The sequence below is a fragment of the Tauraco erythrolophus genome, chromosome 22 (assembly GCF_009769465.1).
Source record: "Tauraco erythrolophus isolate bTauEry1 chromosome 22, bTauEry1.pri, whole genome shotgun sequence".
Taxonomy (NCBI): domain Eukaryota; kingdom Metazoa; phylum Chordata; class Aves; order Musophagiformes; family Musophagidae; genus Tauraco; species Tauraco erythrolophus.
The window spans coordinates 5,621,123-5,641,913 of record NC_141486.1 but is presented as its reverse complement, the minus strand read 5'-3'; the positions used below and the strand labels follow the sequence as shown (position 1 = coordinate 5,641,913).

General features: G+C 52.6%; 2 protein-coding genes across 4 annotated transcripts; both read right to left on the bottom strand.

The window, feature by feature from the left end:
- Positions 1-1,919: 1,919 nt before the first annotated feature.
- Positions 1,920-7,139, bottom strand: LOC147527211 (alpha-1-acid glycoprotein 1-like). 2 transcript variants are annotated; one of them, XM_086625327.1, is made up of 6 exons: positions 7,026-7,139; positions 6,331-6,473; positions 5,573-5,646; positions 4,699-4,809; positions 3,819-3,940; positions 1,920-2,036 (listed from the first exon to the last, which is right to left on the bottom strand). In XM_086625327.1, the coding sequence occupies exons 1-6, from the start codon at positions 7,137-7,139 to the stop codon at positions 1,920-1,922; spliced, it is 681 nt and encodes a 226-aa protein (XP_086481453.1). The 2 variants fall into 2 exon arrangements, with proteins under 2 accessions (XP_086481453.1, XP_086481454.1); XM_086625328.1 differs by having other exon boundaries at positions 3,837-3,940.
- Positions 7,140-8,492: 1,353 nt separating this feature from the next.
- On the bottom strand, positions 8,493-20,112 carry LOC104380557 (alpha-1-acid glycoprotein). 2 transcript variants are annotated; one of them, XM_086625134.1, is made up of 7 exons: positions 20,100-20,112; positions 10,570-10,685; positions 9,758-9,900; positions 9,490-9,560; positions 9,108-9,209; positions 8,758-8,858; positions 8,493-8,572 (listed from the first exon to the last, which is right to left on the bottom strand). In XM_086625134.1, the coding sequence occupies exons 2-7, from the start codon at positions 10,675-10,677 to the stop codon at positions 8,510-8,512; spliced, it is 588 nt and encodes a 195-aa protein (XP_086481260.1). In that variant the 5' UTR covers positions 10,678-10,685; positions 20,100-20,112; the 3' UTR covers positions 8,493-8,509. The 2 variants fall into 2 exon arrangements, with proteins under 2 accessions (XP_086481260.1, XP_009986373.2); XM_009988071.2 differs by lacking the exon at positions 20,100-20,112 and having other exon boundaries at positions 10,570-10,678.
- Between the last annotated feature and the right edge of the window lie 679 nt (positions 20,113-20,791).

Genomic DNA, 20,791 nt, shown 5'->3' with positions numbered 1-20,791 from the left:
AGAGATACCACGTGTCTACATCTTTTTCCATAGGGTGCTGTTTGTGGCCAGGCTCTTCCTGGGATGATTCTCACCAAGGACACTGATGCTGGGAAGGATTGCCTCCATGAGAACCTGGGAGAACAGAATTCTTCTTAAAGGCAAAACCAGCAAACCTGAGCGCAAGGCTAATGATGGTAGTGCTGAGTCAGGGATGTTTGGATGCCGTTAACCTGTTCGAGTGCTGCTGGACTTAGCTCATCTGTGCAGTATCCCTAACTCTCTGCTCAGAGAAGTGAGTTTCCCAGAAAAGCTGGGAGTCCAGTTATGCCCTCAAAGGAACCTGGGCTTATAGGATTTTCAAAAGAAAGGCTTTAAACAATTTTTTCTTCAACCAATAAAAATCCAACCAGGACCTATCCTTGAAGGTCGTTCAGGAACCATAGCTGGTAGTGCAGGTGGCTTCTGGTTTGGTTAACAAAACTTGCTGCGAGGGCCAGACTAGCTTTGTTGGTTCCTTATGTCTCTGACTGTAATTCAAGGCTTTTATTCCTCTATAAATCTACTCGTAAAGTCTGGGTCCTTGTAATCTGAGCCACGGCTTTCCGGCGGTGTCGCTTCAGCCAGCTGAGACTCTTTATCGACGTGCTCTTGCGTTGCAGCGCTCAAGGCTGCTGGCAGCATCCCCGCTCGCCCCGCTGCCCTCTCCCACCCTTCAGCTGTCTCGCTCCGGAGGTGTGGGGCTGTATTTCGTGTCACAAGCTGATGAAGATGTGTCTGAAGCAGCGGCTGGCTGAGTACCTGTGCCCTGAAACCCGGAGGGAATCGTCTGGGCTTGACCTTGTAAAATTCATTTTTACTACAGGAATCGGGCCAAAGGCTCAACACTGAAACGCTGCCCAGTAAACGCTGCTGTGCAGGGACTGGGCACCCTGGTGCCGCAGAGGGAGGAGCAGGGCGCTCCTCTTCGCTCAGTTCCCTCCAGCTTTTCTCCTTTTCTTCCTTTTTAAGGAAGAGAGATATTTTCAGTGCTTAATTAGTAGGTTAGAGCTGAGGCTGAATTACTCTGCAGACATGCAGCAAAAGCAGCCTCTCTAAACTCCCCCCGCGTTCACAAGCACACAGCGACTGGGCTTTCCTCCCTTTGGGGCTGGGGGTGTGATAAGGGCTGTCTGAGTGCAGGGGTGTACTGGGGGCATGGAGAGCAATGTGAATCTTGGCATTTGGACCTTCTTGCCTCCTGGGTGCTGAGCTTATTGGGAAATAAGGAAACATGACGTTTTTCTCCGGGGAAGTAAAAACGCAGCCTGGGTTTGGTTAGCACCCCCCTCCCTCTCTGGCAGGAGGATAATTTTTCAGTGTTGTCATATGATGTTGCAAACTCTGCTTTGGATGAACGTTATTGGGAAGTCCTTGCCCAGTCCAAAAGGTTTGGGCAGGAGCATCTGCCCCAGCTGGGCTACTTGTGTCCCTCAAGCTGCTGTCTAGAGAATTGGGTGGTCGCTTCTAGCTAAGCACCCTCTTCTTCTTAGACTCTACAGTTAAAGGTAAGTTTCTAACCTTTTAGGTATGCCAGTGACTCATCAAATGCTTGGCACACTCATTTAAAATAGTTAATGATTGCCCTCTCCTGGTTAGCCTCCATTACTGCTCCATTTAAGAACGACTTTTTTAGTAGATAGAGCTCTCTCGAAGCTTGGTGTGAAGCTGAGCGGGCTGTGTCTGTGCTGAAAAAACTTCCACGTGTCACCTTGTTTTGCATCGCTCAGTGCTTGAGGTTGACTTTTCCCAACTCCTAGTTGAATGACACACAAGGTGAATTGGGTGTTCAGTTTCTCTTGGCAATCCTTGCCTCTGATCTCTTCATAACCCTTGCTCTCCAGTGTCTCGGCAACAAAACACGTTGAATTTGAGGAAAACATTTATTGCCTAATGTGGCATCAGTTCCCCATGCCCCCAGGCTGGTGGGTACCTGGAAGAGGTGATGCTGTGACCACAGCTGTGGGCTCCCTGCATGGGCTGTTTCCTTTTTTGATTTCTTTCGTTTGACACAGCTCCTTCAAAAACAAGAATAAAAGAATAAGTGAAACTGTCAGTGCACCAGCAGGAGAGAATTTACTGTAGAAAGGAGTATTTTTTATCTGATTATTAAGCCTAAGAGAGACTAGAGAAGCTGTGGGTTTCCCCACCCTGCCCCAATCACCTGCCCGGGTGCCAAGCTGCTGCTGGTGCCATTTTCCATGCCTGTGCTGTAAAGAGGAAACCAGGTTTCTGGGGCAAAGCTGTGCTATGCTGGTGAGTCAGTAAGTGTGCTCTGAAGGAAAGGGGGATTCAAACTCTTTGAGAAATAAGTAAAAAGCTCGTGTTACCCAGGCACTTGTAATTAGTGTGGTTTAAGTCCTGCTAATGCCTCAGGCTGACGCAGGGGTACATGAGCCTCTGCTCTGGTGCTCTGGTCGTGTCCGTCTTCTTCAGCCTGATGACAAAGGTCCCCAAAATCTATTCTGAATTTGTTTAATCTGTTTCATTTTACTACTTAGATGCGGTGCCCTGCCTCTTAGCTGGGCACGAAACCCTTCTCTGCTAACAGCAGTTGCACTGCAGCATGGAAGAACAAACAGTTCTGCCTTATTCTGCTCACCTTGCCTTTCTCTAAATTTCATTCATCTTGCCCAAATTTAAATGTGATCCAGATGCCTCTGCAACCCCCTCAATCAGCAGCTGCCTGCTGTTAATTTGGGGGATCTGGGCCCTGCTGCCCAGGTGCTGCCAGTTGCCTAATGGGGAGAGGAGACCTGCCCCCACTATGAAGGTTTCAACCTGTGTCTGTCTCCAGTTGCCCTGAGCTGCTGGTAGTTCTAAAAGAAGCGTTTTGAGGCTGGAGGGGTTTTGGGGACCTCTGGAAGCTCAGAGTCTTCTGCTGGGGATGAGTAGAGGGCCAGGACAGGAATGGATCGACAGAATGGGACAGGAAAAGGTAAGGTGTTTTTTCACTCCTTACTTTGCAAAAGGGAGCCCTATCAAGCTGGCTTGGGTACTGTGTCATTTGTAGGATAAAATGTCCTAAATGAGGTGGCAGAGCTTAGGCTAGGGCTGGGTCTGGTTACCATTTTGGTGGAAAAACCAAAGGAAAAAGTCTGTTTTTGTGGGAGTGGATGGTGTTGCCTTTTTCCTGATGTCCCATGGGGCTGGGGGCTCAGGGCTGGACCCCAGCCCAAAAGGAGCCTCTTTGCTGGACATCCCCGCCCTGGGATGGGAGGAAGACTGGCCCTTGCAATCCTCCTGAACCCCGTTTGCAGCCAGCCAGGCTGCAAACCCGCTCATCAGGTAGCACCTCGGGGTGCCAGAAAAGCAAATCCCAGTCTGGAAACAACTCGAGCTTTTTAGAAGTTTAAATGGTTTTGAGTTTGGCTGAAGCAGAGCTGTGCAGTGCCCCAGGGCACCGGCCCCCCCTGCACTTTGCTGCAGCTCCTGGGGGTGGCTGGCCTCTGCTGGGAGGGCAAAATGAGGAATTTCAGGATAAACCCAGGAATTTTAGGGGGAAAAAGAGTCCCATGCTTTAGCTATCTCCACCCTAGCAGGGAGAGGCAGTTACCAGTTTTCCACCAGGTTGCTCAGGTGCAGGTATTTGCTTTGAGGAGTGACGTGTCTGTGGGGGATGTTATTTTAAACCACCATTGCTGATGAACCAAACCTGCATTTAATTAGTCCCCTAAATCCTTTCCACCACCTTGAGAGTCTCTCTCCAAGACCCCAGTTTGGTGACTGGAGCTACAGCCCGGGGTTTGGCACCCTTGCCTGGTGCGGGGGCTGCAGCGGCTCTGCCAACCCTCGCCCACCCGTGAGCAGCCACGTACCCTTTTCCACGGCGCGTACACGATCTCCTCCTTGCCCAGCCCCAGGCGCTTGGCGCGGTGCTCGAACTCTTCCCGGTGGGCTGTGCTCGTGCTCAAATTTCGGGCTGCAAAAGGAGGAGCATTTGCCAGGTGTTAAATATGTCCTGGTGGCCCTTCACTCCGCGGCCGTGCCCTTGCTGCCTCCCTTCCCCGCGCTCCCACCAACGCTTGCTACGGACGTGATGTCTGCTGGGCTCTCTCAACCCCATGGTGAACAAACTCAACTTCGGGCATTGCTTTTGTGAACCCTCTCTCCACTTAGCTCTGGTCCTGTCTGCTTCAAGGGGTTGCAGGATAACCTGATACTCCTGGGGCATCGGGAGGGACCGAGGCTGAATATGGAGGCAGTTTTCTATATGTGTCTTCCAAGCACCTGTGTTGCAGCTTGGAAGGGCAATGGGAAGCCTTGTCGAGGTCTAAAATGCTGCTTTATGGGGTTGTGGGTAGATCTGATCGGCTTTGTCTGGGCCAGTACTGCAAAGCCACGTGCTCTGCCCTGGGAGGTAAGTACCGAAAAATCCTGGTTGGCTTGAAAATATAGAGATTTTACGATGATATTGATGCTGAATTGTGTTTGCTTCCTGTTCTTTGAATATTTATGGCATAAGTGGGTTTTGTCTTTAACTTGGTCTTTCAGCTCTGCCAAGAGATTTTGGTTTTAATGGGATTTGTAAATGCTCCCGTGACCCCTGGAGCAGCAGTCTCCGGAAAAATCACTGACTTGGTGAAACCAAGTTGCTGCGTGGTTGTAGCCAGTAATTTTACGTGCGTGCTTTGGTGTCCCACGATAGCTTTAAGTTACTTTAGGATGCAGTTTGCGTACCGTAGAGATACAGTCCCAAATACGTCCTTTCCCTCTGCAGTTGGTACTGGATGAGTAAAACATCTTCAGAGCTGAGGTTCATCAGAGTCCCCATGATTTCGTGGGTCTTGGCTTTGAGAGAACAGAATCAGGGTTGGGAACAGCCACGATATTCAGATACTGTTCTGCAGCAGCGATAAACAGCACCCCAGCTATGGGCAGTGCCCGTAGCCCCTGGGATCTGACATGGTGGGAGTTGTTTGGCACTGGGTTTACGTGAATTGTGTTTTGTAAATGTGGGCCTGGGGTGTGAGGGAGCCAAAGCCACCCAACTCCTGTCCTACTGTCACTGTGTCCTGGACAGTGTGGCTTGCTGGTGCTTGGGGTATGAGCGGGTCTGCCTGGCCCCAGGTGCCCGACCTTGCAGCTTGGGGGACTGCAAAATGGGGAGAAACCATCCCCTGCTCACAGCAATGCTGACTTGGCTGGGTCAGTGCAAACCGTGGCGCTGGGGTTTGCAATTCCCACCCCAAATGGCTTCACCCCCTTTCCTCGGCGAGGAGGAAGTGAGGGACTGTGAAATAACTTTACAGACGAGGCGGTCTCCTTCCTTGTGATGGGAGCAGGTTTGCTCCTGGCACGGCGCTGCTTCGTGGGCTCTAACACATCTCGGTTGTGGGGCTGTGACCCAGCACATCCCAGGGGATGGCCTGGGGTGCCTCTGGCCCTGGGGAGCCATTCGGAGTCCACCGGGGCTTCAAATGGACAAAGCAACCCAGGAATAAAACATGTCAGATGATGTAAAACATCGACACTGACCTTTTGTGTGTCTCAGCCTGTCCAAAAACTGGACTGAGCAATAACCCTGATGGCTGTGCCGTCCAGTGCCACTCACCGTGCCTCACCAGCGTGGTGTTACCGGCGGTGATTTCGAAGTAGGTGGAATTGTTGGTGAGACATTGGTCCCCACTGGAAAAAGAGAGGAGAAGGGGATGATGCGGGGAAGGAGAGCAAAGATCCCCCACCGTGGGCTGGAAAGGACCAGCAAAACCCCAGACCTGGCCCTGGTGCCGCACAGGTCATGTGCTCCCGGCCATGGGATGGGAACCTGGCTGTGCCAGCTCCTCCTCTCGCTGTTAAAATAAGCCTTTTCTCATGTGTGTTTGTCTGACCTCCACCTGCAGCTCCTGCTCTCAGCCTTGCCTGGCTGAAGGGTGCTGAGATATTTTCCTCCCCAAAATAACTGAAGCTGCAAAGAGCTGCCTGTGTTGGCACAGAAAAATTCATCCCCTCAAAGTCTGACCCTGGGGTGGAAAGAGCTTTTGGTGCCCAGCAGTTAGCAACCACAGTTCAGGGATTGCTGGAGAGGTCATCTCCTTGTCTGTGTCCTGTGTCCTCCACACCCGCAGGGGTTGGTGCCTGCAAGACCTCTGTGCCCTGCAAAATTTGCCTGAACCTGGGTGCTGTTGAATAAATAAAAGAAAGGGTGAAGAAGAGGGGATGGGAGAGCACAAACGGAGCAGCCAGGAGAGACTCTGTCCTTGGGAAAATGGGTCTGGAACCATGCTCGTATCTGATGTTGAAAGGGCTGTGGGGGCTGCAGCGTGTGGGACGGGGTGGGCAGGGGCAGAGCGAGCCAAGGGGGCACCTTACATGGCCACGTGCTGGGTGATGAGCAGCTCCTGCTCCCTGGTGCTGGGTTCCACGCAGAGGTGGCCGTGGTCAATGAGCAGCATCTCCAGGAGGTGCCGGGGGAACTGGGCGGCCCCGGCCACGTACAGCCATGTCCCGAGCAGCTGCGGGGAGAGAGGGGCAGGGCAGTGGGAGCTTTTGGGTTTGCAAGGGGAGCTTTGGGGAACGGACTTCCACCTTCCCTGTAGTAAAATTGTTATTCTTGCCCTCAGGCCTCTGCTAGCTCTGACAGCAGCAAAATGAAACCTGTGCGAATGGCCGGGGGGAAAAAAAAAAACCCAAATTGCTGAACGTGGGGATTGGGAAACGGTGCTGGTGTTGGCCGCGGGTGCCCCTGCGTGGTGTGGCGGGCCAGGACAGCCCTGTGCTGCCGCGGGGGGTTTGCACTGAAAAATGCCCCACCAGTCCCCCGCCTTGTTTCGAGGTCACCTTTGGGACTTGCTGGGAGACCACGAGAAAACTGGAGAATTCCAGATGTTTTGGAAAGCAAATGTTTCCTGTTTGCTGCAGATGTTTTGCTGAGGGTGCCTCGGCAGATGTGCCGGGGTGGGGGGCAGGGAGGGTTTCCCTCTTTCCCAGGGACAGTGAGGCTCAGCAGAGCACTCACAAGCTCGTTGCAGGAGTGGGGCAGCCCCCAGGGCTCGGCTCTCTCCTACCTTTGACGCCGTGGCGTTGTCCGGGTGCTGTGGGTGCGGGGCTCCGCAGGGGAGGGCGGCCGTGGGCAGCAGCAGTGTGAGGCCGAGGACGGTGGCGACCCCGACTGCAGCCATGGCTGCCCGAAAGCGGGGAGCGAGCGGAGCCCCGGACAGACGGACGCGTTCGCTTGGCCGTTGGCTTTTGCAACCCTGTGACGGATGGGACGGGACGTGCCGGGGGCTGCCGGCTCCGCACGAGTGATGCAACCAGCACTTTTTGGGGACGTTGCCCAGAGAAGAGCCACGTGCCTGGCACTGAGCTCGGTGCTTTTCCCGGCTGTGGCTGCCGGCAGCGAGTGGCGATAGCCGTGGGCTGTTGGCACGGCCAGAGGTGGTGGGAGTGATGCACTTGCTGTGTTTAAAACTAAAGCCTGCCTTAAATTTGCCTGTATTGTTCCCTGTGAGCAGCCCCCGTAGTTCCCTCTTGCTTGGCACGTGTGGCACCATGCAGCCCCTCACCCTGCTGTTGGCCACGCTGCAGCACCCCACCTCCAGCGAAGCCCGGAGCGCTTGAAAGAGATGCTGCCTTCCTGGCCAGGAGGGTGTTTTCCCCTTCCTTGCTGAAACAGGCTATAAAAATGGGACTGAAAGTGTCCTGGGAGGTCACCCCTCTCTGCTGGACTTGTCCCCTGTGGCAGCTCCCCCCTTGCCCCTCGTCCCGCTCCCATTCCCCGTGACACCAGGCAGGGCACGACCTGCTCCTCGAGCTTTGTTCCTGTTTGCCTTTTCCTCTCTGGTAGCGGAGCCTCTGTGTGCCCCTCGGTCTGGCCCCGGGTGATGGTTTTCCCATCCTCTCCCCCTTCCCCTGCTCAGGGACACCCGAGGAAGGTGTGATGTTACCCTGTGTCAACCCACCCCGCTGTGGCCCCTGTGCAACACCCCTGTGCAGGTGGAGGCTTGTGGGATTCCACTTGAAAAATTCAGGGTGGGATGTTTGGGTGCCAAAAGCACCTTGGCCAATTTGAGTCACGGTGGAGGAGACCCGAGAGGGTCGGAAGGTTTGTGCATCTCTTGGAGGGTCGGGGCTGACGAGTGGGTGCTCATGTCCCAACGCCCCACGGCTGGAGGGGACCCACCAGGTGGAGTGGCCAGGAGGATCCTGTGCTGCCATGGAGCTGGCAGGAGGGATGAGCATCTCCTGAGTTCTGCCCAGGGCTTCCTGTGCCTCTCAGCAGGTTGGGAGATGCGGCATCGCAGGCAGGGCAGGTAGGGGGGTCCCGCCTGCGCCCTGGGTGAATATGCAGCCGGAGCGGCAGGCAGTTGGTAACATGGGGGTTTATTTCAGATCCAGGTGAGAACAGGGAAACTGGGTGTTTCTGTCTGGGAGGAAACAACAAAACCTCGATGGAAAGTCCTGAGGCTGAGCCGAACCCGGCTGGGTGGGACGTGCATGTGGAGGGGCTGGAGGAGGATGAAGATGGAGGGGCCGACCCGGCCCAGGGGGGTTACCCCAGCTGTGGCTCTGTGTCGCCTTCAGTTGTCTTCTCTCCAGGCAGTGGACAGGCGTCCTGCGGGAGAGGGGGAGAGCGCCTGTTAGTGCCCTCTTATCCCAAAACCTCCTCAAGAGCCAGGGATGACCAGGGAGGAGAGGGGCTGCCGATGCGGAACTGATCTTACAGCCCCCTAGGATTCCCATCCCAGCCAGCGGCAGGAGCTGGGTGGGGGCTCACCCGCCCTGGGGAGGGGTTCAGACCTTTTCAGACGTGAAGAACACCTCGTCCTCGGTGAAGCCCAGGCAGTGCAGTTGGGCTTTGAACTCCTCCAGGTGCTCCTTGCTCACGTTGGCTGTCCGTGCTGCTGGAGGGATGGGGTGATAAAAGGAGAAGAAGGGGGGAAAAAAAGGGAGTTTTAGGGGGTGCCTTGCTCCTTGGTGGTCTCCGTGGTGTGGATAGGGAGCTCGCTGCCTGTCCTCACCTTTCCCCTCTCTGTTTTGGGGGAAAAAGTGGCTTTTTGCCCTGCCTGCGAGGGCTGGGTATGCCCATGCCCATCCACATGTCCCCGGGCAGGGACGTGCCCCACGGATCCAGGGCAGCACCCACTCACCTGAGAGGCTCAGACCCGGGAAGTCAGCGTTGGTGTACTTCAAGATCAGCAGATCCTTGTCGCTTTGGATCAGTTTGGCCATTGACTCCACCTGGTCATTGACTGGAAGACATGTGGGGAGAGCAGGGTTTGCGTCACCTCCCGTGCTGGGACTGGCAGCGTGGCGGGGGCTGCTCATCCTCTTAGCCCGCGGAGACTCCTCCTGATGGGGCCTTGGTGGGTCCCACAGCGCTGCCCTGCCCATTGCATGAGGAGGGGGAATTTTTTTTCCCCCACCTCCAGACATATTTTCAGGTGTAAAATGGCCTTGTGCCGGGTGCCAAATACCAGAATGCAGCTGGGTTCCCCCCACCCCGGCCCCGTGCCGTGGCTAAGGCTTTACCGTGCACCAGGGTGGAGTTGTGCCAAAAGATCCGGATCTTGCTGGTGTTCGTGAACACGCACGTCTCGTTCCTGCGAGGCAGAGAGGTCAGATGGGAAACACCCCCCAAACCGCCCCAGCCAGACCCGAGGGATTCGGAACTCGAGCCGGGGCTGCAGAGCTCAGATAAACTCGGCACAGAAGCTCTCCAGCCCGGAGGATGGGACTAGTGGGCGGAAGTGCTCCTGGGGACAGGGAAGCCAGGGAGGGGATGAATCCCTGTCCTTACACTCTCATGACTTCAGTGACATTGAGCTCATCCTCATGGCTGCCAGGAGAGAAGGAAAAAGCTGCGTATTTCACTGCCTTCAGCTCCTCCAGGTGAGGTGGGTACTTGGAGCCGCCAGTGATGTAGATCCACTGTCCCAGGAGCTGCGGAGAGGGGGGGAGCGGGGAGGGATTGAGGGGAGCCACGTTGGGTTCACCCACAGGCACCGTGCAGGTAAAAGCTAACGCTCTGCCCTGCTGTCCCACAGCCACCAGCACCCTGGCACGTGAACGTCCCAGGCAGGATCCGGGCTGGGTGAGGGACTCTTGGTTTTGTCCCTTTCCCGCTAAGGTGATGCTCCAGCTCCCGTGATGCCCAGCATGGTCCTGCAGCCGTGTCCCTCCTGCACTGTGCCCGGCTCTCCTTACTTTCCTCCCATTAAACATCCCCAAGCAGCTAAATGCTCTTGATGCAGTGAAGGGTTTTGTGGGTGGAGACTCATGACCCGAGTCCCCCTCGCTTGAAGGGCTTAAAATAAAGTGGTGAAGCACCAGGGCTGGTGCTGCCCAGTCTGGTTTGCATGGGGAGAGATGGATCAGGAGCCCCCGAAAGCACCTGCTCACAACATTATGGGTGCAGAGCTGTAGGGCTTCACCCTGTCCCCTTGCTCCTGTGCAGCTGTCTTGTGGTTTTTTAGGAAAATAAGCATGGGTTGGCAGTGAGAGAAGCCTTGAGCTGCTGATTGGGTTCATAACCTCTTCCTGCACCTGTAGCAGCCAGTGATGCGGCTCGGGAAGGTGAGGATGGGCACCCTGGCCGAGGGCAGGGCTTACCTGAGAGATGGTGGCATTGTCCAAGGTGACTGGGACGAGTGGGGCGCAGGTGGGGGGCTCGGCGAGGGCGAGCGGCAGCCCCAGGAGGAGGGCGAGGGAGGCCAGCATGGCCCGGCACCTGGGAGGAGGTTCCTGCTCTGGCGGGACGCGGCTCCGCTGCGTCCCTTATATACGGCTGCCGGCAAAGCTGGACGTCCCCAGCGCCAATGTGCTTGTTCAGGTGCTGAGCTGTTTGCTCAGGCATGAAGCAATAGCAGGTGGAGGAAATTAAACTTGCAAAAGCCTGGATTTCCCCAGCAGAAAAGAGGAAGAAAACCCCCATTTCACCCACACAGGCTTTTGTTCTTGGAAACTGCAGTTAATTTTGCGGGTGCCTGGCCAAGTGCTCGCCTGGCTCCGGGTGTGTTTGGAGGTGTTGGTGGCACCAAACAGCACCTAGCTGGGACTGTCTTCCCCAGGGCAAATAAATCCCCACGGCGATGGTGGGTGGTGGCCGCTCACCTGCGGGGCTGTACGAGCTTTGGGTCTGCACCAGCTGTGCTCCTGGCTGGGGCACGGGGCTGGCGCTGGGGCTGTGTGTGCTCTTGGCTGAAGGGGAATAGTGGTGGGATGGTGGGGATGCTGCTGGGGCTGTGGCCATGACCTGGCGCTGCAGTTTGGTGTGTGCAGCAGGATTAGGCACCGTAGAAGCTGTGAGTCCTCAGCGCAGGAAAGACACGGAGCTGTTGGAGCACATCCAGAGGCGGCCACAAAGATGATGTGAGGGCTGCAGCACCTCTGCTATGGACACAGGCTGAGAGAGTTGGGGTTGTTCAACCTGGAGAAGAGAAGGCTCCAGGGAGATCTTCTAGCAGCCTTCCAGTGCCTAAAGGGGCTACAGGAAAGCTGGAGAGGGGCTTTTGACATGGGCCATGTAGTGACAGGACAAGGGACAATGGCTTTAAACTGAAAGAGGGGAGATTTAGACTAGATGTAAGGCAGAAATTTTTTATGGTGAGGGTGGTGACGCATTGGCACAGGTTGCCCAGAGAGGTGTAGATGCCCCATCCCTGGAAACATTCAAGGTCAGGTTGGACAGGACTCTGAGCAACCTGCTCACTGCAGGACATTTAGACTAGATGAGCTTTAAAGGTCCCTTCCAACCCAAACCATTCTATCATTCTGTGATAAGCTTCACCGTTTAAAACCAAACCAGACCACCCACCAGCTCCTTCTTCCTCTCAGTAGTGCCACTTCCCTGCCCTGGCGCCTGAGCTGTCCCTGTCCTGGCAGCTTGGTGGGATCTCCCAAGCTATGAAATTTATTTTTTTTTTCCCCTTTCCAGCCGGGCTCCCTGGCCTGGCAGCACTTGCTGTGTGTGGCTTGTCTCAGCCCGGCCTCGCGGTGATAAAGTGGCCTTTGGGCTGTACATGCCGATTCCGTAACCCATTAGTGTAAATAATCTAAACTGCTAGAGACAAGGACTTGTTTACTAAATCCTGGCTTGGGGGGGTGGTACGAGGCAGGGGGTCCGCCAGTGCAGTGGGCTCAGGCGTTTAAGGAAATAAGTTACAGCTACTGTAAACGCAGAAATTTCTCTATTTAAGTGTCTTGTATCACCTCCAACCTTGGCCTCGCAATTAAGTACATTGATTTATTTATTAAATGTGTTTGCTTTTCCCTGACCACGAGCAACGTGTTTCAGGAATGGCTGGTTCACCTGAGAGCGGGGCAGCCCCGGCCGAGCTGGTTTTTAACGCTCTGCCAAAGCTCTGCTCGTGCTGTTGCCCTGCAGCCCCCACCGTGCCCGGGAGTTCCTGCAGCTCCTCCAGCCATGGGAGCGCTGCCGGGAACGGGCACGGCACGGGGTGAGCAAACATGGCATCGCCCCTTCCCGCTGCTCCTGACGCAATCCAAGACCAGCCAGAGCAGCTCCTGTGCTGGGGTGTATGTGTTGGCAACCTCCTAAGCAACAAGTTGGGTGTCAAAGTCAGCTTGGAGCAATTGAGACGTGATTTGGGCTTCAGCAATGAAAAAGAACAGCTCAGCACCTTTTTTTGGTTTAATTTTTAATTTTTTTTTCCTCTTCCTTCTTGCTGTGTCAGGGTGGGGATGTGGATGATGAATGGGCTGGTGGGGTGATGTTGTGGCTGCCCCATCCCTGGAAGTGTTCAAGACCAGGTTGGATGAGGCTTTGAACAACCTGGTCTAGTGGAGGGTGTCCCTGCCCATGGCAGGGGGTTTGGAACTGGATAATCTTTGAGGTGCCTTCCACCCCAAACCATTCTATGATTCAATGTACGGCGGTGGGGAGCCATCAGGATCCCAACCCAGCCCAAGTTGTGCATTTTGTAATGTGCTGAGGGCTGTGTGGGTCATGCAAAAAACTTTGGGCTGGTCACCAACACCAGGAGAAGGGTTTCAGGGTGTGGGTTGGGCCCTCTTGGGGTCTTTGGGCTCTTGCCCCAATGTTGGCACCCACGGGCTATTTCTGCACCTCTCACCCACTTAGTTTCCTATGAAGAAGCGAAAAGACAAAAAAACAACTATACCAGTCCCATTTCATTGCCTCAGTTTTAAATATTTATTTAAAGTAAAAAAAAAAAAAAAACAAAAGGGAAAAGAAAAAAAGCTTTAACGAGAAAAAACGGTAACTCCAGCCTCAAGAAAACACACAAAACCGAGGGCGAGAGGAAGAGAGAGGGAGAAACTGGGAGCGTGTGTGCGGGGGGGAGGCAGCAAGCGGGCGATGAGCGATGGTGATTTTGGGCTGGGGGTGCCGGGGCGAGCCGGCCCCGCGGGGTGAGGTATTTCTGAGCGGAGGCAGGGCTGCGTGGAGGGTGAGGTATTTGGGACAGATCTTGTTAAGCTTTTCCCGTGGTTGTTGGAAACCAACCAGCAGGCAGTAGTAAAAAAAAAAAAAAACCAAACAAAAAAAACCAAAACAAAAACAAGAATACACAAAGAGAGAGTCACATATATTTTTTTTTTCCTCAAAAAAATAAAATCCATAGTCCATATGAGACATGAAAACTCCAAACAGGCACTGAAGCATTTCCGATACAGTACAGCTCCGATTACATCAATATTATTCCTTATATAGAATTAAAGATTACCATAATTATCCTCTTTAAAAAAAAAAAATTCCTCCAAATTTACATATAGAGACTAAATTTCTACAAAACTTAACAAAACAAAACCCCTCCAAGCCCGGCTGGGTTCTGAAACAAGGTACCATCATGTCAGCCTTGACAGAGGGGCCAGACAGAAGGGTTGCAGAGCTGGGTTTAAATCCGAGCTTAGACCAGGGAACGTCTGCGCGTGCCGGCCGGCACGGCCAACGCGCCGGCAGCAAAACGAGTTACATGACAACCGACTCAGAACGAGCTCTCTCCGAGGCTCAGTGCTTCCAGACGAGCTGTATCCCTCACTCCCCTCCCAAAGCAGTGAAGTGCTGATTGAAAAAAAAAAAAGAAAAATAACAAAAAGGCAAATTTGCTTTTAAAAGATCCCGTAAGTTATTTTGGACACGGTGTGAGTTGTTGCGCACGATCGACGTCGACGGCCGTTAAAGGATCCCTTTAAAGGCGGCTGTTTCTCTGGTTGAGCTGTAGCTCATGACCTCCTCTCTTCCTACAGAGATGGTCCTATGGGCTTTTTTTTTTTGGGTCTGTGGCAAGACACTGTAGCACCTTCACAACCTTAAATAGTTTAAATTCATATATATAAAATAACACACTTTTTTAAGAGCACCAGAGATTTCACAGTGAGAGGTAGAAACAAATCAGACGAGCCCATCCTCTCTCTCTATTTTAGCACCAATCTCTTCCCCTCTCCTCCTTCCATTTCCCCTCTTGGCTTCGGGAGTCTCCCCTATCCCAACACCACACATGAGAAGGGACTGATTAAACTCATCCATGGAAGGAGTAACTTAGTTTTTTTTTCTGTTCTTTTTTTTTTTCTTTTTCTTTTTGCTTTTAAATAATATAATATATATATTTTGTTTCTTCTAATATTGCACATCAAAATGCTTCCGGTACACAGAGCAGCCAGATTCAACTTGCAGCTCCGCCTGGGAGACCTGATGCAGCATGTGGCCATCCAGAAGGCAACGAGCTCTGAGAGGGAAGCTCTATTTTTAATTACTTTTCAATGGAAAGAACATTTGGTAACTCAGGAACCAGGTAAGACAAAAATGGAGGGGGGTGGGGGGAACCCAAAAAACCAAAACACACGCTGCAAGTTGCTTGAGGTTTCTCTCAATATTTTCTTTGGTCATGGAAAAAGCTTTGTGTGTGGAACCGCCTGCAACATCTCGTCCCCTGATCCCTTTTCACTGTTCACGTCCTGATTGATACCCGCTTCCCCTACGGCCGTGTTATTCCTCGTTATTCCTTGTCATTCCTCCTTTCAACAATCTGCTGAGTTCAGTAGATCACGGGTTTGTTGAGACCTTGAGCCAAAGGCTAGAGCAAGAGTTGACCCAAAAACTACAGCGCAGCTGTCCTTGCTGCAGAGAGGTGGCAGAGCCCGTGCACAGACACCGGCCGAACGCAGGGTCAAAGCCCCGGAGCCCGGTTTTGATGGCTTTGTTCAAAGGAAGCACACGGGGCCGACCTCGAGGTGGTATTGCTTTCCTGGCTCGGATGGGGGAAGGTTGTAGATGTTGACAATCGGCAGCTGCTGAGGGTCCTGCGTCCGAAACGAAAAGAGAGTCCGATGCCAGCGTCCGTCCTTGATCTGTGCAGGGAGGAGGGAGACAGAACAAGTTGTTTAACTGGGGAGGGGTGAATCCTGCTGGAAAGGAACCTGTTTCACTAAGGTATGAGGGTGAAAAGCCCCGTGTGAGACAAGGGGCTGCCCTTTGGGCTGAGCAGGTCTAGGGGGAGGCTTAGAAAGTGTTTTGGGGAACTCTTTATTCAGGTTGAGTTGATGGAAACGGAGCTTAAAAGGGCATCACCAAACCCAAGCCCTGGTGCACTGACCTGAAACGCAGCTACATGGCCGACCGCTGCACGTGGCATCAGGGCAGCGCCAAGCCCACCACCGGCGGGTGGTCTGCCACCTAACTGCTGCTACGCGCAACATGGAACTTTGGAATTTAGTTTTTCGCATTCTGTTTGAGGGCGATCTACTTAACAGGAGCTGCTTACAGCCCCCTGGGCTGGAAAGTCAAAGTGGTGAAAAGGTAAACTAGACCCTTTTCCCTCTTTTTTTGAGGGACAATAAGAAGCACAAGCATAACTCGAGCCTCGTTGTGTGTCCCGAGCGGGTTCAGCCCGGCATTTCTCTCCGCCTCTCCCCTCTTTTGCAGCAACGTACCTTGCAATCATCAGCTGCCACTTCTGGCCTGAGCTGCCCATCTGCCTCAAACATCTGCCCGTTCCAGGCCTTGAACCGCACGGCTTTTTCCGAAGGTTTCTCGGATGAGCCTTCCCGCCAGACGGAGGTATTCAGGCAATGGATGGTGATGTGCTGCACCACCTCTGAGCTGAGGAGGCGGAGGAAGTTCATCTGGACTCTACCGATGTCAAAATCCAGCTGCGAAGGTGACAGAGACATTTAGGGCAAACCCCTGCAGCGGGGCTGGCAGGAGCCAGGAGCGGGGATAGGGCAAGATGTGACAGCAAAGGTGGGCCTTGAACGCCCAGTAAGTCCAGAGGTGGCCATGCACAGATGTCCAGAACTGGATCTGGCACGAGTATGGGCATAAGGGTCAGATGCCAAGTCAGTCTGGAAAGTTTTCAGGGGGACACAGCAGGTCCTTTATTTTTCAGAACCAAGTGGCAGGTCCTTAAGTAGGAGGAAAATAGTGTGAACTTTGAATTTGATACATGCCTCTGCAAAGATGCAAAGCAGCAGGCTCCAGTGGGGACCGCGGAGGAACCCAGATATTGGTATTGGTGTTTTTGGTACAGGTGCTTCCTCGAGAAAAAACCTGTAGCATTAACTGGAAACTTGTATATTTAAGCTGACCTCACTTTTTCAGGTGGCAGAAAACAAAATGCAAGAGTGACCTGACCATAAATTAATTCAACAAAGCATTTGGGAGCAGCGTGTTTGCAAAATTACTGGCCTCCGTTAAGGTTATGGGTTAATTAAACATTGCTGGAAACGTACTGCTTTGTCTTGACAAGAGTCAATAACAGAATTCGGTATATTTTTTAACTGTATGAGAGCAGCCCTGAATGTTGCAGCTACACCACCGAGGAGAAACCAGCATGCTCTGTCATAGTGGTCACCGTCCAGTGTCCCGGGACGACACATCCCTGGGTAAATATTTTGTAATAGTAGTATGGGAAATGCCACGCTGGGGTCAATCTGCATGTACCTTGGAGACGGTGATGGGGCTGAGACATGTCTGCCCACCATTGGTGAAGTTACAGGTGACCTGTATGGTGTCTGAAGAACAGCCAAGGTTTGGGTCAATCCAGTAGGTACCTGAAGAGATGGAGGATTCAGGGATTAATAAGACACTTAAACTTTTCTGTGAATGAGAAAAGGAAAGTTTTGATTTCTGCATTACTGGTCCCAGGGAAGGAGACCTGTTTGGGCCACGTGAAACGGCCCTATGGAGGATGCAGCCTTTGCGCACTCAGAGCTTCCTACCATCGTTCATCTTCTGTTCACAGTTCATGAGGTCTCGACAGATGCGTGCAGGGTTTTCCTTGGTCCCCAGGGGTCTTTTGATGCTCTGAATGAGGTTGCTGAGGTAGTGTAGAGTCTTAAAGATCTCCCCTCCGTGGTCCAGCATGAGAAAGTCTGGATGTTGGTAACCCTGGAGAGAAAAGGAAGGAAAGTCAGGTGTGCCCTGGGGGGCATCAGGTGCTGTAATCACGAAGGTTTCGGGTTTATCTGTGGGAAAACTCAGTGGGCCAAGGACAGGCTGTGCTGGTTGGGATCCAGTGAGCTACAGCCCTGGCACTTTCCTGAATGGGACATCTCTGAAGCACTGGCAAAGTCATGATGGCAAAGCTTCATAAACGAGTAACACCACAGAACCACAGCCTTTAACTGGATCTTTGCGTGCATAAACCCCAGTTATTCCAGCAGAACAATGACAAATCAGAGCTTTGTGCGTACAAACTTTAAGCACACGAAGAACAAGAAACGCTGTGACTGTCTCCAACCTCCAGCTCCAGCAAAGACCAGTGAGTTCAAAAGTACTCTCATACCTCTGTCTTGAGCGCGATGTTCGAGTCGATGAGTGTCTGGAAAGCTGCCCCAAAGCCGTCTTGTTGCTAGTGTGGGGTGAAAAAGATGGTAACTGAGATTGTTAGAAGCTGAACATGCCCTGCTGCAAGCAAACGCTTCTCGGTCTAGGGCTGCGATTCAAGTATTGCTTTGCTAATACAGCATCTCTTGCTGGACCTGAGTGTGTGTCTCCAGGGTCCCAGCAGGTCTTTCTGGATGTCCCATCAGCACCTTGGCTCTGCATGACTTATTATCATCATTAACAAACGTACAGAAAACAGCAACTTACAAATGAGGCTGGAATTCCTGGCGGTCCCTAGAAATCAAAGCAAAAAAGGGGCATCAGCCAGAACATGGGCAGTCGCTATTGCAAAGATATTCAGTCACATCCTTTTGAAACCCTCTTTTCCCTGGAGTCCCTCAATGCAGACGAGTGAGAGAGGCAACAACGCTGTCTCTATAAAATACTTGGAGATGGTTTGGACTAAAGCGCAAGAAACACTAGTCCATTCACACACACATTTTTGCATACGAGGAATGGGGCTAAGCTATAATTTCCAGGGAGCGAACAGTCCCTCTGGAGAGTATCATGGCAATAATTTTAGCTTAGTTCAATAATGTCTTTGAACTCTTTCCACATATACGTACCGGAGGGCCAGGGTGTCCTCGTGGGCCTGGAGGACCCTAAAGACAGAGTGGCATCAGTTAGTGAAACGTCTCCAGTTTGTCTTTCCATTTCTCGTGGTTGTCACCAGCATGAATCTGTTCCCTGCTGAAATCCTCCAGATTTTTGACACTTCACAGCATCTTCTCCCTCAAACCCTTCTGGAGACACGAGGTGGTCCCATTTTGTCCATCTTCTGACTTCGAGTGTATCTGGTTGCACCTGGTCCATTCCTACTGCATCCCTTGTATCCAGCCTTTACCTCCTTACCTAGCATTAATGCCATATCCCCAGGCACTTATCACATTCCCTGTATGTACAATTACCTACTCTGCAGCTTTACATTTGCTAAGAGCAACTGTTTTATTTAAGTAAAAGATATTAGTCAGAAAAAGTGATTTCAAATACTTACCCTTGGACCTTGCAGACCCTGCAGGAAAAAAAAAAAGGGGAAAAAAAAAAAAGAAGCTGTCAGAAGATGCTCATTAATAAACCAAAATCTCCCTGTACAGTGTGTGCTGTTCCCAAGGTGCCTGTGCAAGGACTGGGTGCTGCACTGGAAGGACAGTTTGCCAACAGCAGAGAGGTTATTGCATGCTGATGGCTCTGACACCAGTGAACGCTCGCTCTGGGGCTCAGGTCCCCGCCAGCACACTGTCCTCTGCTCTGAAACAGTGAGCAAGAAGTGACAGAGGCAGCACCCTGGCTTGTTAGAAATGTGCGCTGGGATTTTGGGTGTCTGTCGGACACCTGCTTTTAAGAGATCTCGTCTGAAGAAGGCACGAAACAGTTCTGCACTGACCACACAGCTGTGTGCGCTGGCATCTGATGTCTGGCCCAAGCCCTCCCATGCAGGACCAACCAACCACTGGTTGCTAAAGAGAGCAACCAGAGAGCGGAGGGACCTGTGTCATGGATGAGAGGAGGATGAACAACACGTATCCAGTGTACCCCACACATCCCCTGTATGGTGGGAACACCAAGGAGCTATGAGAAGGTCTAAAAGTCCATCAGAGCCCTGCAAGAAGGAGACCAGAGGAAGAGCAGAAGGCGAGAAGGCGCCCTGGCACTGCTCCCCAGCACCTGGGCACTGCTGTGGCTCAGCCAGGTCCCATGCCCCTGGCAGGGACAGCCTGTGGCTTTTTGAGCTGCTGCTCACTGTGGCTTGTCCTGGAAACACCACGGTCATCTGTGAAGTGTTAGCTTTTGCTGTGTGATTGAGTTAAGTAAACGGAAATTTTAACAGCAGAGCGGGTGCACACGTGGTTGCGTGTGCACATATGTGTGTGCACACATGTACAGGTGTGTCTGCCTCATCCTCGTGGGAGCCTGACGCCGCCGCAATGAGCCCAAGCGGGTGCAGCGGAGCCCAGCGTGGCTCTCGGTTGCCCAAAGAGAGGGACCCTCTTAACGGCAGGACGCACCCAGGGGTGTGGGGCAGCACTTACCGTCTCTCCGCGGCTGCCTTTGTCTCCCTTGGGCCCCTGTTAAAGGACACGAGGTGGCTGTCAATGCCTGTTCGGAAGCTGTTCTGCCAGGATAGGTCACCACCCAGAAGCTCCTTGCGAGGACCCAAGTGCATCTCTCAACAAATCAGCTCAGGATGTCATATTGGCCCACCCATCCCGAGGAAAAAAACAGTCCTTGCTGGATGTTTCAGCAATGTCCGAGTTCATCTCACTGGTTTTCATTCCTGCCAGTAGCAGCCTCTGTACTGAACTCTGAGTAGCTTCATACTCATATTTTCACGAAGCTCTGACCTGAACTTTAGTCCGTGGTCAGCCCCTTTGGCGTTTTGGGGCAGGCAGGGGTTTTCAACACTTCCCAGAATCAAGCTGTTCCCAGTTTAATACATGTATCAGTTTGTTTTATTTTCCTATGTTTTTTTGCCCCCCCAGGCCAAGTTCTTTGGAAAATCTGGCAGCTTGCTGTTGAAAAACTGCAATAACATTCTTGTCTTCTAGCCTGAGCCAATCTATCGAAAAACTTGCACTTAGGTAGAGTCGCTCCTCACTTTTAAGCTAATAACCTCCCTGCAACTATATATGCAGTCAGAGACTCAACCTGCACTTCTCTCCAGCTGCTCATCTGAAAGACCATTTTGTTTCCCTCACTACAGCGGACCTGAGATTTACTTATGTTGGCCTCAAGCACCTCGGACGCCAAACACTATGCTCTTCTAAAAATACAGGCAGGAAAAAAAAAACGTAGATACTTACTGGGTTTCCCATGGGACCCTGAATGCCAAGCGGACCAATAATTCCTTCTTTTCCCTAGAAAAGAAAAGATATGCGTGAACCATCACATGAGAACTGACGGTTGCTTTTACTACAGCAGACTCAGTAAAGACACTTGAATCCCTTTGCTGCTTTTCAGCAACACGAT